The sequence below is a fragment of the Eublepharis macularius genome, chromosome 5 (assembly GCF_028583425.1).
Source record: "Eublepharis macularius isolate TG4126 chromosome 5, MPM_Emac_v1.0, whole genome shotgun sequence".
Taxonomy (NCBI): Eukaryota; Metazoa; Chordata; class Lepidosauria; order Squamata; family Eublepharidae; genus Eublepharis; species Eublepharis macularius.
Genome location: NC_072794.1, coordinates 6,948,038 through 6,964,260, shown reverse-complemented (window position 1 = coordinate 6,964,260; position 16,223 = coordinate 6,948,038). Strand labels below are relative to the sequence as shown.

At 49.9% G+C, this 16,223-nt stretch overlaps 1 protein-coding gene across 3 annotated transcripts in view; it reads right to left on the bottom strand.

The window, feature by feature from the left end:
- The window catches only part of PIP5K1C (phosphatidylinositol-4-phosphate 5-kinase type 1 gamma), a 116,217-nt gene that overhangs the window by 55,708 nt on the left and 44,286 nt on the right, over nt 1-16,223 (bottom strand). For all 3 annotated transcript variants that reach the window (XM_054980198.1, XM_054980199.1, XM_054980200.1), the window contains exons 2-6: nt 11,040-11,071; nt 2,880-2,972; nt 1,477-1,607; nt 944-1,061; nt 621-773 (exon numbers count right to left, since the gene is read on the bottom strand). In XM_054980198.1, the coding sequence (XP_054836173.1) occupies nt 621-773; nt 944-1,061; nt 1,477-1,607; nt 2,880-2,972; nt 11,040-11,071 (527 nt within the window). The remainder of the gene's footprint in view (nt 1-620; nt 774-943; nt 1,062-1,476; nt 1,608-2,879; nt 2,973-11,039; nt 11,072-16,223) is intronic.

Genomic DNA, 16,223 nt, shown 5'->3' with positions numbered 1-16,223 from the left:
TTTAACAGGGGCTTAATGGGAGATGATTTACCAGGTGGTGCTATTTTCCTCCATTCTCTGAAAAGCTTCAGCTGCCCATTTCCAGACATTAAATGCCTCTTCCCAGAGAACGGGCTGCAAACCAGACATCAGCAATAAAGTTAAGCTTTGTAATCACCTGCATTTCACAAAGGATGTAAACAGCACAACCTGAAAAATCTGCTTTCCACCCCTATTACCTTTTAACATTTTGTAACATCCAGCCTGATGAAGCATTCTGGTGGGCTTGAAAGCTTGCACAGTGTTTCATGTCAATTTAATTGGTCGTAATAAAAGGTATTCAGCAGATTTTGTTCTTATTTTTCTCCAGGCCTGTTGGCATCCCTACCTATGCCATGAACAAATTCACTGGCCTTAGAGAACAACTATTTTTTCTCAGCTCACTGAGAAAATGCTGCTAGTCTTTGTAAACAAGATTACAATGGAACTTTTAGATCATCATGGAACTGTCCCCAATACTACGCTCTGTGCAATATGTTTTTCATTACAACCTCAACCCTAGATGGGTAGAGGCAAGAGAAAGGAACTTTACATTTCTGCTCCAAACTAACAACAACCTAAAAGAGAGTTCTGGCACACACCATGTAGTATCCTGGGAGAAGTTTCTGGAGGAACTCTGCCTCTTTATGCATCACTGTTTTGATGATGAACTCGTCGTCACTTGTGACATAGAAGAGGGAACCACTGGCCCCAGGGTTGGACAGCTCAATCAGGGGTTCATTGCACAGGGAATACTGAGAGGAAGAAAGGAAAGAAAGAAAGTCCACTGAATAGTATCAACAAGAACACAGGCTTCCTCCTTCCACCCCAGCAGCTGACCTGTACAATCCATAGGTCACATTGGCTGCACATCCCAAGACCAATTTTATTTAGGAAAGGGCCAGGGAAGAGGAGCTGCACTTACCAAATAATCGTCTGGGCGAATGCCAAAAAGCTCTCGGAAATATCGAAAAGCCACAGGTGCATAGGTTTTGAACCGGAAATCAGGGTAATGATGGGCTGGAGTGAGGTTACTGCCTTCGCTGAATGGGGAAACAAGTCAAAAGAAAGAGGCATATGCATAAATCAGATACACACTTTAACTAACAGTACTTCTACGTGAGCCAGAGCAGTATAATAGTTACAGAGCTGGGCTAGGACTTGGGAAACCTGGGTTGTTACCCCCATTCTACCAGGAAACTTGCTGGACGACTCTTACAGCCTTGTAAAATCGTTGTGAGAATAAAATGGAGGAAGGAAGAACCATGCACAACACTGTAAAACCTTTAGAAACAGATATTGATAATACTAGAGTTGCTACAACAGACAAACATCCTCACTTTTCTAAACCTCCTCTGAGGCTGTAGAGCTGCATGAGAGCCGTGTGTTTACATCACACCTGGAGACCTCTTTTAGTCTGCCTCCCCTCAAGCTCCCATCACCATCTGTGGACATTACCTGGGAAAGAAAATGCTTTCCACAACGTAAAAATCCTGCATCAGGACATCTCTTTCAGGCTTGGAACTCAAGTTTCCCACAGTGTAGCCAATGCCGAGCTGGATGGCCCCTTTGAGCGTGGATGAAGTGGTCTGCGGAGCCAAGAAGGGATAACATCAACAGAGGCTGTCGGGGAGACTTCTCTAAAGTCAGGATGGAAATGCATGTACAAATAGTTGGGGGGGGGGGGTTCTTTGCAGCAAAGCCAAGCAGCATGCCCCAGAATATCCGCAGGGCTAAAAGACCACTGTTGCCACCATCAGGTAGCTGAAAAGTCCACTTGTCCCTTGCAAGCAGGAAAGGCCCAAAAAACTGGTCTGGAAAGGACTCTGAGGAAGGCGATTCTTGGGCTTTGCATTGCATTTCTCTTCCTGAGTACCACCACTCTTCTTTTCAAGCTTTCTGACACAGTTGAATATCACCTTTAAAGAAGGCTCTGTATATTGGTATCACAAAAAAGTTCTTAGAAATCTTCACCATTCATCTTCTACAAATGGACAGTTTCAAATGCAAGATGTGTTTTCAAACATAAGTATCAGAAGCAACTTCCCTTCCCCAATTTATTATGTCAAACATTACAGCTCCAGCATCACAGATGAGTTGGTGTAATGAGTTTAGAAAATGTAATGTTAATTGAAACAGTTTAAGCATGGAAGTGTTAAACAGATAACGGGCAGCATTTTATTACAAGACTGGTTATTGGTAGGAGAACACTGCCTGTGCTAATAAAAACAATTGAAACCAAAGGCAAAATATTGACCAAAAAATAAAGCTAGTTGGATAAGGACTGAGTGTGCTCATTGCCCTGGGAATATTTAGAGCACTAGGAGTCTATTAAAAGAACACAAAGAGGGAGCTGGAGAAACTGGCTGACTAAGAGCCCTCAGGACTTATAATATCCTGGAGGGGACATGTGGGACCAGTGGCAGCAGGAAGCATCCCTCCTCATTTACCTCCTCCTCGAATTCTCAACAGCTCTCTGCTTCTACTTCAACAACAAAATGCTTTTATTTAGGAGATGGAAGAGCAAAAAAAGAAAGGCCATCAGCAAAAGAATGGCTCTTGCAAAGCTTCAGTAGGTTAGACTAGTATACAAAAATTACAGCAGGCATTCTGAGAAAGTCATGGTTATATGCCATTTGTGAAAAGATGGTAGACCTACTGGAAAAGAAGGAAAGACCTGGGATGGTATTTTGTCTTAAGAACATAATCAGCTGGAGCCCCTGCTCCAGCTTATTACATGAGCTCATGCGAGACAACGCGAGGGCCTGCAGGAACCATGGGGGGGGGCAGGCAGGTTGGTCTTTGGTTTCCCTCACTGTCCCCAACCTCTGAACCTCAAGCATTCCCAAAACAGAACATACCTTCTTGTAGGTCGTTTCCCCAGAGGCATCCACTCCCCGATGGCCTATCTTCTTCCCTTGACCAACCCCTGGCTGCCCTGTCAGGGATGGCGTCTGAGAAAGAAAAGACTTTAAGGTCAGTAGAAGCAAAGCAAAGCAAAGCAGCAAAAAAAAAAGGGGGGGAAGCCAGTCACCAGGGCAGGAGACAACAGGCCCGTGGAAGGCAAGAGTGCTGGAGCTGAGGCCTGCGGCTGGCCCTTGTACCTCAAGGGTACACTCAGCAGTTGCAGATACAAAGGATGCCTCTAAAGCATGTCCCCGAAGAGGAGATGCTGGATGAGATGAAGCTATTTTTCTCTTCCTTAAATGCACATCCCTCATTCTGAAGCACACAGATATCTCAAGCAGAGATGTGAAGGCCCAGAAAAAAAATGCAGGGGGGGGGGGCTTTTTCTTCATTTTTTCTGATGGGAAAATTGGAAATTGTGAGGAGTACTGAAAAAAACCTCCTATGAAATATTTACTCTTTTAGAATGAGCGAAATGCTTTTAACGGCAAGGTGGGCATGTTATAGGAAAATACAGATCTTTAAACCAAAATCTGTACCTAGAAGGTGTGAAAGAGTAGATAAGCTTATTTCAATCCATGCTAGTCTCAAGATTTCCAAAGTGCTGTATAAGCATAAAAAATAAAGACTCAGAATCAGAAGTTTCAGAAACTGATTCTGATTAGGGACATGTTTAAATGTGACTAATTTTGTACATAATTAAAATGCTATGTCTGCTGCTAATACACTACTGAATAGTTCAATGCTTTAATGTTAAGTTTAACCATACATAAAAATTAGTTTTATTTGAGTGTGTAACACTTTTTAAAAATGTAATTTACCTCAGAGCTTGTGTTTTCAGTTTAACTCCTTTCCCCCCTATTTTTCAGATAGCAAAATTTAAGATACAGGTGCTAAGGTAGCATAGGGGGCATCACCTTGCGGTTCTCCCACAAATATTGGGTACATTTGCAATTTTTCTTGTAAAAAACTAAGACATTTATAACATAAAGTCCATAAATATGTCAAATATTGAAATTTTATATGCCAAGTAAGCTATAAAAAATGCATTTTATGTTACTAAAGCAGTGAAATTAGTTTAGGTTTGACAGGACAGTAAGCACTGCATATATTACAATTTTCCTCAAAATTTCCAAAATTTTGTTCCAGGAGAGGAGGAAAAAAATTTTTCATGGCTTGAAAATTTCCAGAAATTGTACGTTTCTACTCTTAAGGCAGTTTACAATCTATAAAAAACATCACGTAATAAACACAATATACAATACTTTAAAAAACAGAGGAGCACCAATAAATAATAATAAATAATAATAATATTAACTGCTCTTACATAACATGTTTTAAAAAAAATTATTTAAATTTTGCTAGGTACAATACAAAAGGTATTAACAAACTTAACAAACTTTCAGTGAACATATGATAAAATTGCAAACAACAAAAATGTGCACATATTACTTGTTATTTTACATAAATAAAGGTTTCTTAAGATGGGCAGCCCAATCCTAAGAAGGGCACGGAAAGTGAACAGGAACCGAACTAAGGCTTGCGAGGGCGCATCTAGCCCGTACGCCCGCGTAAGTGGCCTTCCGCCCGCGCTGGGACGCGGCGCTGGCCCGCCGGCGGGCCAGCACCGGTGCAAGCCACAGGCGCCCGGGCGGCGGCGCAGGAGTGGCGTAGAGCCCTACGCCGACGCAGGGGGGGGCGGGGAGCAAGGCGGGGTCGGAGTTAGTCCGCTCCCTAAGCTCCTCCAGAAGCGGGAACGCCCACAGCGGCGCAAAAAAGCTACGCCACAGAAAAAGAAGGCGTAGCCCATAGGCGTCCATGGAACGGCGAAAAATCAGCCCCCTCTCTGAGCGCCCCGCCCCGCCCCTATGGCCCGAAGGAGCATAGGATGAGAACTATCCCGGGGACCAATCAGCGTGCGCGCCCGGCGTGGACGAGCCCCCCTCTCTGCACCCAATCACCTGCGACCGCGCCCTACAAAACATCCGGCCAGCGCCGCCCAAACCCCCAGGTAAGTGAGCACTCGGCCGGAGGCTCTGCCCGTCTGCTGAGTGGCATTGCCCCTTTGAAAACCGAAACGGGCTGAGGGCATTCACATTGGCAGGCGCAGAATGCACTCGGGGGACTTTGCGAAAAACTGGGGGAACTTCGCATAAAGGGGAAGAGGTGCAAATGTCTGCCTAACTCTTTCTACCGTGATAGAAAGAATGACTCCACAGCTAACTGATGCATGCTAGTTGCTTCTAACTAAGCACAAACAAACTAACCCTTCCGTGGCAGAAGGGAATGACACTTTGCAAATTAACCGCATGCTCTCCCGTTTCCTTGCAGGTGCCCTGACTCTGGCGCTCCCACCTGGTGATGACCGACGGAGCGCTGACAGGTAAGGAGGAGGTGGGGGGGCATTCCGCAGATTAGTGCAAACCGCCCATTCACCTGAACCCACCCGCTCACTTGCCGCTTTGGGTGAGGCCCAGCAGGGGTGGGGGGCAACCATGGCCGCCCCTGGCTGCCTCAGAGGCAGGCGCCTCGAAAACCACATGTGGCCAGGTGTTTGTTGTGACCAGCTCATTCCCTCCCATAAAGGTAAAGGCTTCCCAAGGCTGAGTGCATCCTCGCCAGACCGTCAGGCATCAGCTGCTGCCCTCGACCATGTGCAACCCCCCCCCGGATGGCGGAGTGTGGGGCTTGCCTTGCCAGTGGAACGAGGCAAAGCCCACACGTGTCTTTTTCCCCCACAGGCACGTCCAGGGCATGGCTGCTCCCCCGCGCCCCGCCCTCCCCAAACATCTCTGACGGACGGTTGGCTGCAGCCCAGGAAGCACCGTTGCGCCGCGGCCTGCATCCCAGCCCCGCCCCTCCAAGCGGGAAGGAGGGCTGTGTGGAATGCTCCGGCTCCCTCGCCAGCCTAAACGCAAGCCCGCTCTTTCCAGTGCAATAAAACGAGATGTACAACAACTGTCTTCTGTGTCTGCGAGTCTGACTTCGTCCTCCGCCCCTCCCCCAACACTCCCGTCACATCTCCCCACCTGCACATTGCCACAAATGTATCCGACACACCCCGTCTTGCCTCCCCGCCCCCTCCCTCCCTCCTCCTCCCCCCCTCCTCCTCTGTATTTGACCAGTGTCTGTACCACCCATCTGCCGAAGAGAACTTGATTCTCAGAAGCCTGTGCCACAATAAAATTGGATAGTTGTAAAGGTGCTACGGGACCCTTTTTGAATTCGCTACCACAGGCTAACACGGCTAACCCCCCTGTATCTATGGCCAGGTAGAGGGTTGGGGCGGGGCATGTGAGCGGGGAGGGGGATCAATCCCCGGTGGGGAGAGTAGCTGGCACACGATAAGCCAGGGAGAGGGTGGTGCGAGCTGCCGCTGCAAGGGGGCGGGAGATGGCAGGGCAAACGGTCCGCTCGCTGGAACCCTAGCCCCCACCAATGGAGAATCCAGGGTGGTGGCAGGTGGATGCCATATCCCGGGCAGGAGGTCTCGCGCGCCTGGGGAGGGTCGCCCCCATCGCAGCCCCAGCAACACAGTCCCATGAGCGGCCACCTCCCAGAGTGGGTCCAGCCCCTCGGGCGTCTGCAGCAGCCCCATTGGTCATTCCAACACCTTCCACCCCAGGGCGTCCTGCCTCGCATCCAATCCCGTGGAGCAGTTGCCAGCCTCCCACGCCAACAGGCCATGGTTGTTGGGAGGGGTGGGGTGTGCCTCTCAAGTCCGTGCCGAAGCCCTGCTCGGGCGGCTCGTCGCCATCCTCGACCCTCCGGCCCCACCCGCTGCAGCAGCTCCACCCGCCCCAGAGGCACCCCTCCCTCGGGCCCAGTTGCGTGCGAGAGGCCGGGCCCGTGGACGGCCAAGGGGGTCCGGCCGCCGGCCTCCCCGGTGACCACCGCTGCCGCCTTGGGGGTGGGGTGGGGTGTTTTGCTGCACAGGCGGCTCTCCTACACGCCTCCCCTTCCTCACGTCTGCTGGGGGAGGTGGGATGATATAATAATAAAGGCTGATTTCTGTGCAATGGGTGTCTGTGTTCTTTGCCTTGGGATGGGGACGAGGGGGCAGGCCCGCTGTGTCTGCCTCTTGGTGGCGGCCTCAGGCCAGCCCTCCCCTTCGGCGCCACTTGGGGGCTGTCCCCTGCTGCCAGAGACTGGCTGCTGCCCTGGATTCCTCATGGCAGGGCGCCTGCCAGTCCCATGCCAACCTCTCTGGACGCGGCCGCCACGGACTTGGTGCTACATTGGGCAAACGGGGGAAAGGCTTCTCAGACTACGCCCACCCCTCTCCTTCCCGACTGCGAGCCCCGCCCGACACACGAGCCGAGGTAGTCTGCCGGCATGGGGGCGGTTTGCCTGCTGCTCTGGGGCCTGGCCGGGATCGCGTGCTGCCCATAGGCTGCGCCTTTCCTGGCCCCTCCCCCTGACGCTTGTCAGGAACAGCGCCCTTTGGCTGCGCCTGGCGGCGGCCGTGCATCAGACCCGCCCACAACACTTTCTGGTTCTCCAAAATTGCATCTCTGCGCCGCTGCGGGCGCCGCTGCGGCCACACTTTGCTGGCACAGGATCCGGCCCGGCGGCGCCGCCACACCACCAGTGCAGCCGCGTCGGCGTTGGGGCCGGCCATAGGATTGCGCTGTTCATAGAGTTAAGGTAAATTTCTTTAAACACAGTGCTGAATATATATGAATGCCAGATTACCCACCACTTTTCCTCTGTGCATTTTATATAGCATTCCTTGAACCAGGCTCTTAGGTACGGCATAGTTCGAAAGTTTGAAGATAGAAAAAGAATCTTATATAGCTTAGATATAATACCTTTATTATTATTTTCACCACCTTTTATCATTTTTTCAAAATCGGTTAGGGTTTTTTTCAATACAGATTTGATAGTTTCACTTTCAACTAGGTGTTTCAGTTTAAAGTTTTCAAACCAAGGGGTTTTATGTTTTAATATACTGTCTAGTTTTGATTTATCCAAGATGTTTTGGTTTTTAGTTATGTCAATAAGTCTCACTAAATTTCCTTTTCTCCAAATATGGAATGAGTCTCTATCCTCCGCTGGGTTAAACCATATCTGATCAGTGAAATATGAAAGAGATGAGATTTGTGCTGATAATTTAGGTCTATTATGATCCCAAATTTGCAATATTGTTGTAAGAAATGGATTGTTTGAGGTCCTAGTAGATGGAGAGTTCTAAATAGTTTCCTGGCAATTTTTGGGGTACGTATAATTTTGCAAGATCTCTTTCCAGTCTGTATGAATGGATGAATCTAGTATTATTATCAGATTTTTTAACTGGGATTCTTCATAATAAGTCTTAAGGTCTGACAAACCAAAGCCACCGAAATTCGAGGTTCTAATTAGAATTTTACGCGCTATTCTGGATTTTTTATTATTCCAGATAAAATTTGTTAATTTCTTTTTACGTACCACTCTTCTAGACAGATTAGTGCTCCACCCAGAGTGGTGAACAAATTAGTGTTATTATTACGGTCACAGTGCAGCGGGGGAGCAGGGGCTGAGAGGAGTGGCTTACCCAAGGCCACCTATTGAGCTCATGGCAGTAGTGGGATTCGAAGAGTCCCAGAAGCGTGCTAATTCGCAGCCGAACCACTAAACCATTGTACAAAAACTACCCTCAATCTCTTTCCAGCAACAAGCACCTTCTTAAAGCAGAAGCCTGTGTATTGTTGTTAACCTTCTAAAAGTCAGACATGTGCTGATGAAGAAAAGTGACAGGTAAGAAGTCAACAAGAAAAGAGATGTGAGGAGCTGTGTGGGAGTCCTGCAGTTAAGTCTCTGGAGACCATAATTTCTCACCCAGGAGAAACAAAGAAGCCTGCAGAAGCCATTCTCATCATGTCAAGAGACCTCTCAACCTTGGCTTCCCTGTGCCTTTCAAGGAAATGGCACAGAAGCAAAAGCAATCTTCCCAGAAATCCTTCCTGATCTTTAAGACAGCCACATGGCGTTACTAATTATTTACAAAGCACACACACAGATTCTAATCATGGATGTATTTCCAGTGTCATGTCTAGTTTCAAGCCCAGTTTGCAAGCCTGTATGGTTTGAGTCTTTTCACACAGAGTGGTCAGCAAACCGGTAGGTGCTGAAACAAACCATACTAGCACCAAAGGGAGGAGGGAATCCAGAGTTGTGCAGGCCAATATTGATCAAAAAACACTAAATTCCATTCCATGCAAAAGTCTTATTCAGTCTAGAGCAGGCTCTTTGCTCTAACATGCAGACTGTAGTAAAAGCAACCTTAGTTGACAACTGGCATAGCATACTGGTTACAGGGTTGGACTAGGAGTCTGGGACAATCAGGTTGGAAGCCTGCCAGGTGACCTTAGGGCCTTCACAATCTCTCAGCTTAACCTACTCACAATATCGTTGTTGTGAAGATAAGGTAGAGGAGGGGAGAACAACGAGATATGCTGCTCTGGGTCCCAAGTAGGGAGAAAAGTGAGATGCAGAATGAAATAGTTCATAGCAACCATATCCCATCCCTCACAACAAAAAAGCTCCATTAGAATATGCCATTTGTCCTCTAGGTATCTGGGGGAGAAAGTTTGGATTATTTTAGTTCCACATACAGGTTTGAGAGAAGCGCTCTCTCTTTTTAAACAAACTTATAGATTGTGTGGAGACATAAGGAAGTTGTGAAGGATAGTTTAGTGTTCCTCTTTTTTTAAAAAAAAACAACCACCTATATTCACATTCGCACACAGGGCTGGCAGCAGTCTCACATCAGGCCGGGTGATGGAATGTGTACTGGCTACTCTTCTACAGCCTGGCAGCTTTTGGTTCCCCACAATCATTCCCTGGAGTGTCCTGCACTCTCTCCCCCCCACCCCCCCGAATCTCTCTGAAGCAGCAAGACAAAGAACTCTACCCCAGCCTTCACTAATGAAAACTGAAATTCTTTGGCTCCTAAAGATCCTGTTCGTTTGCATGCACATGCCAGATTCTAGGCTTAACTGAGAAGTTTATTTCAACCCACAGGCCTCTCCTCCCCTGGTTTTGGCTTCTCTCTTGCAATGTCTTTACTGCCCAGGGCACTCTGGATAGAAAAACAGCTTATCAACACCCAGTCTTGTTCTACTTCTATTTGAGAACAAGGAGAGCATCTGGCGATGGTGGATAACCTGAACTTGGCATGTGACTGTCTGGGAACAGACCAGCTCTCCCTGGCTCCATGACCTGTAATACTGAGCTTGTGTTCCAGAGATTGTGGCCTGCCGCTTCTTTCTCCAGGCCTATGTTTCCTAGTCATCAATCTACATTTATTCTTGGAACTGGCAAGTAAAAAATTCCTGCCTGTAGTAAACTGGACATCTTTCAACACTTTTGAAACAAGAAGACTGGAAAATATGAAACATACACACAAGTTTTCAACAACCAGGGCAAAATCACAGCAAATGTGCATGTTTTCAAAAGACAAAGCAAACAGATGTAACTGTTTAAAGTCGAGGTACTTTCTCTCATGCCAATATATATGTGGATGGAAAGTTTTATAAAACTACACTACCCAAGGTGCCACAGTTATGGGGATAAAGTTGTGTGAAGATTTCTTCAATTACTAGAGCACCCAGGTAACAGTTATCTAGCACAGTGTCAAAAACATCCACCTGTCAGATTTTACAGGTATGCTACAGAGGCTAAAACTGGCAGGCAGTTATTTTCAGGGTTACACCAGTCAGAAAAAATCTTGCTGCTTTTAAGACACTACCAAATACTAAAGTGTCCACCTTCACTACTGCTGTGACCATACCAAGAGAGGAACAATTTAATTGTAAGATGATGGACTGTCACCTTGATAAGTATAAAGGTGAGCTGATGTTCCTCAGAGGATTTTTTTCCAGTTTATATTCTGATCGATAAAATATTTTACCTGATGCTCAGCTGCCGAGCATGCAAAAGAAGCAACCTAAGCAACCTGGCTGTACCCATGCCAGTGTACCTACTGGGAATTCTTTAATGATTGCAGGTACAAAGAACCCCTTCTGCACCTCTGCTACAGGAGCAGGAAATTACTACTCATTACATACATCTTTACAAGCCTGTGCAACCTTGGAACTCTGCTGCTATGAGGAGTTGCTTGCGTTCACACTCACCTCTGTTAGCACCATCTTCTTAGGTCCCAGGCCTGAGGAGAAAAGAATGACAGGGTAAGGGTTGAATACCCACTGCTTCAGACGCCACATCTTCTTGTCCAGGGTATTACCACCCCCTAAATGAATACGTTCGTTTACTGCTGATTGGAAACCCTCTTATAGACTTTTTGCATGAAACAGACAACAATGATTGGATGATGTGATTTGATGAATAAGGAATTTGGTCAATTTTTTTTAAAAGCTTTTCTTTGTAAACCTAGAGTCAGAGAAAATTTTGTAATAATACTTAAATTTGTATCACAGAAAATCGGAAGCCTTCTTTAGTTTGCATTTTTTTTTGTTTTGTTTTTTCGAGTTGTCTGTTACTTGTTATTTTTCTTTGACAAAAACTTTTTTTTATCATCATCATCAGCTGAAGCCAATCCCTCTCAGTTGCTTAATCCTATATTCTCCCCTCCCAGTTATGTAATTTACAAACAACCCAGAGTGCACTTACTTACACGTAAGCCTCACTAACTTCAAGGAAGCCTCCTCCCTAGTGAGTGGGCTTGGGATTCCAGCATTAGCTCCTTGAGAGCCCTTCTAAAGCAGTCAAGCTGCACAGGGACAACATTACTGCAGTCTGCAAGTGCGGATTGGGATTGAAAGTACAAGAACCATCCATATAAAAATGGCATGAGGGAGTAAAGCTGGATGAGACATCTTCTCTCTGACATCTAGCTCTTTACATACAGGGAAGGGGGGTGGCACAGCCCTGGAACAGGTTTACCACCTCCGTGAGAGCTAGACCAGAATGGGCAAGGTTGGGCAAGGTTTTAGGATTCTGCACTGCACCATTTCCAATGGTTTCCCTGCCTTAAAAATTATCTTTGTGTAAGGAAACAGTGCAGAGAAAGATTTAGCACCTGCCTGATGCACTGCTTTCTACACCAAGAAACCAGAACCTGCAGAGTAAGCGTGTTTATAGAACATCTATTATTTTACATAAGTTGTTATTCTACTAGGGATAGAGAATAGAGACAAATGGTCACAAAGGGTTATTAAAAGAGCTGGAAAGGTCCTTCTAGGCCATATAGTCCAACTTCCTACTCAATACAAAAAATCCAGCCTCTGCTTGGAGACCTCCAGCATCGGGGAGCCCATCCACCCTTGGTTCCATTGATGAACCACTCGTAGAGCAAGGAAATGGCTCCTAATGATGATGTCATGTATGACTGTATCCATCCATCCATGCCAATGTTAATTTCATCCATGCCAACATTAATTCTGACTCTGATGCTTGAGCAAGTTATTGTAACCAGAATCTTGATGTAACTCAGTTTCCTTGTGCTAGTGCTCTAACTGTTTCTCAGGCTTTCACAGGTGGCTGTCTGCTGAGCGCAACTGTTTACGACCTTGGACTTCCTCTCAGACTATGATATGTCTTTCTTCCTAGCAACGCAGCGTGATAGCACAAATATGTAAAAATGTTCTCACACAGAAAAAGCAGCAAGAGATTGTTTGGATTTGGGAGGGGAAGGAAAAGTGAAATAGAAAAGGGATGGTTTTTTCCCATGTAGTCATTCCTGTCAAACTTCTACTCAAGCTACTTAGATGCTTACCTTACTCCTAAGTAGACCTGTGGACCTGAATATGGAAAAGATCTGATTTCAGAATAAAAGTCATTTAACCAAGGACCTGTGTCTTGCTATAATGATCCAGAGGTCTATCTGCCATATCCTGTCATCCGGAGCCAGGGCCAGATCTAGGGTTGCTGGCACCCAGGGCAACCCTAGCCCGAGCCCCTCACACGCACGGGCACGATTGGAATTACGGACTGACCCGTTTCAGCGGTCGGGTGAGGCGCTCTATCGAGTCTCGATCGGATCGATCGGTTTACGTTCAGGATTGCAGTCTGCAGACAGTCTGGCACCAGCCATCTGTTCCCGAGGGAACAGAGCCCCGTGGAAACAGAGCCTGGGGAATGCCGGAGCTGTTTGCCCTCCTTCTGTCGCCCTGGAAATGTGAATGGAAGCCCAGCTTTCCTTGATCAGCAGGGCTTCCTTCCAACCACGGAGCAGCCAGAAAAGCGTGCGCCCGTCCATTTGGGAGAAGAGAGGGGAGGGCGAGGGAAGGGGGTGTTCTTCTGTAGCCATGGGCACTCGAATCTCATCCCTGCAAAGCCTGAGGGGCAGCTCTTACGGCCAAACACAGCCCTCCTGCGTAGCAGACCCAGGCTTTATAAATAGCCATGTGCTGCGCAACAAAGTTTCACTTTCCGCTCGCGGGTGGAGTGGGACAGAGGTGAGCTCTCGCTTGCTGCTTTTGGAGAGAGAAAGCGCAAGAGAGAGAGAGAGGGAGCTTTAGCTTTGGGCTTCAGCGGATAGGGAATTAGGGAATAGGGAGCTACCTCCTCTGGTTCCAGGGCTGCCGCCTAGCTCCGGGGCCAAGCTCGGTGGGCACCTCAGCTGAGGGCTCAGGTCTGGGGGGGGATTGTTGCAGCTGGGGTTGGGCTCTATTCCTATTCTCTCTCTCTGCTTCCAGGGCTGCCGTCTAGCTCTGGGGCCAAGCTCAGTGGGCACCTCCTTGGCTGAGGGCTCACACAGTATTACACACTCTAGTGCCTGGTCACTCTGGTCTGGGGGAGTGGTGGTGGTGGTGGGTGGGCCAAGGCTGTAGTCTCTTCCCTCTCTCTTTCTCTCTCTGCTTCCAGGGCTGCCGCCTAGCTCTGGGGCCAAGCTCAGTGGGCACCTCCTTGGCTTAAGGCTCACACTCTGTCATCTTCTCCTGCGTTGTTGGCTGGCAGTATGAGGCTCCGGGTGGGGGAAAAGAGTGGTGGGGGGGGGAAGTGCAGGGATTGTTTTGGTTGTGGCACGGGAAACAGTGCTGCGCAGGGCTCTGGAGCAGCAGGGACTGCCGCTCCTCCCAAATTACCAGTTGAGGCTGTGGAGGAGGAGGCCAAAGAACACTTGCTGGCGGCGGAAGAGGAACTGCTAAAAATGTTTGCGGAGGAGGAGGAGGGCGAGGGATCGTTGGAGGAATGGTTGGGGTTCGAGAAGACCTCCAGCATGTCCCCATCCCAGAGTACCAGTGATGCTGTCCCTGCATGCACTCCACCCACCACTCCGTCTTCCGTTGCAAGCCCCGTGGCACAGCCAGCAGCAACCCTTCATCCTCCCTCGCCTGAAACCTTACGCGGGCCACGGTTCAAGAGCAATGTTTGGAGGCACTTCCGGGCTGTTGGTAATGACCCCCGCACGGTGCGGTGCTGTGCATGTGGGACTATGGTGTGCAGGGGCAATGACCTGCAGCAACTGTCATCGTCGAACCTCACTCGGACCTGAAGAGGTACCACACGAGCCTGTGTTCTCCCTCCTCGAACAGCGAAACTTCTTTGGGGGGGAAACGGAGGACCGTCAGCGAGTCTGATCCGGGATCGGTGGGAGGGTCTCCGGAATGCAGCCAGAGCAAGAAGCCATGTCCCGAGGGTGCGGGTGGTGGGAGCGGAGGGCTCAGGCAGGCCTCCCTTGGGAAGTTGTTCCCTCAGGGTCGGGGTTGGTGCCGCTGAAAAGGGTGAGGTCAAGGGCTCAGGAGGCGGGCATTTGTGCGGTGGCACAGACGATCGCCCTGAACGGCTTCCCCCTGTCGGTCGTGGAGGGTGTGGGCTTCCGATTCCTGCTCAACCACTTTGCCCCATGGTTCGAGATGCCGTCACGGTGCACCGTTGGGCGTCGTGTCGTGCCCGCCCTGTATGAGGTGGTGCGAGACATGGTGCGCAGAGACCTGGCAGCGGCCGAGGGCAGAACAGTCCACTTCATGGCAGACCTGTGGAGCAGCTACCATCACGGATACCTGGCCATCACCGCCCACTGGTGGCAACCGCAGGAACTCTGCCCCCCCCCCCAGGACAAGATCTGGCTGCCAGAAAAAGTCCTCCAGACTGAGCCCGGGCTACAGGGCGGTTCTCCTTCAGGCCTGGGGGATGGACCAGGTCCACACCGACAAGAACACCGCCACCACCGTCAAGGCGGCTCTGAGGGAGTGGACGTCCGGGGTGGAAGGGTTTCTCCGTGGCTACGTGATCACGGACGCGGGAGCCAACATGTTGGCAGCCCTGAGAGAGGCATCCCCCCGGGCCTGGTGTGCATGGCTCACAAGCTGCACCTTGTCATGCGGGACGTGCTCGGGCTGGGAAGCAAGCCGAGGGACAGCTGGGACGAGGGAACCTTGCGGACGTGCATTCTGCTGGACAGCTGCCGGCGCATCGCTTCCCACTTCTCCCGCAGCATCAACTCGTCCCGAGAGCTCTTCCACAGGCAGGGGGAGGGAGGGGACCCCGAGCACCAGCTCTTCTAGGACCTGCCCACGTGCTGGAACTCCACCTATGACATGATCTGTCGTCTGGTGGAGCAAAGGTGCGTGGTGCAAGACATCCTGTCGTCCTCGGATGTGCTGAGTAGGGGAGAGGAGTTGGGCCTCAGCGCCGTGGACTGGAGAGCCCTTCACCAGATGTCCCGCATCCTCAAGCCCTTCAAGGATGCCACGGAGCTCCTGTGCTCCTACCAGGCCAGCCTGGGTCAGGTCCTCCCCCTGATTCACACCCTTGACCAGTTTCTGGACAATGAGCAAGAGGTGCTGCTCCCCAGGGTCTGGGTATTTGTCTGCAGGATCAAGGCCTGCGTCGCCGAACGCCTGCACCTTCTCCGCCACGAGGCCCCCTACCAACTTGCCTCCCTCTGTGACCCCCGCATCAAGGGCAACATCTCCTTGCAGGCGGGGCAGCTGCAGCAATGGAAGAAGGAGCGCCGCAGAGCGGTGCTCCGTTTCCATAGACAGAGGGCAGGAGGGAAGGAACTGGGCAGCAGCGAGGGGCAGGCGGTGGAGGAGGAAGAGGGTGAGGGCAAGGGGCAGGCGGTGGGAAGACAGCCAGGCCAGGGAACAGCCACCCCGACGGACACCTTTGATCTGTGGGCCTCGGCGGTGGGCGGAGTGGTTGGCTGCAGCATGGCGGGCGGGTCCCTCCCAGTGGAGGACTTGGTGGGGGCCATGGTGCGCGAGTACCTTTTGGAGCCCACCGAGCCCCCCCATGCCAACCTGTTGGAGTATTGGGCAAGGAAATCGGACCGCTGGCCAGACCTGTCCATCGTCGCCACCAACATCCTTTCCTGCCCTCCTACCAGCATGCAGAGCGAGTGGGTGTTCTCC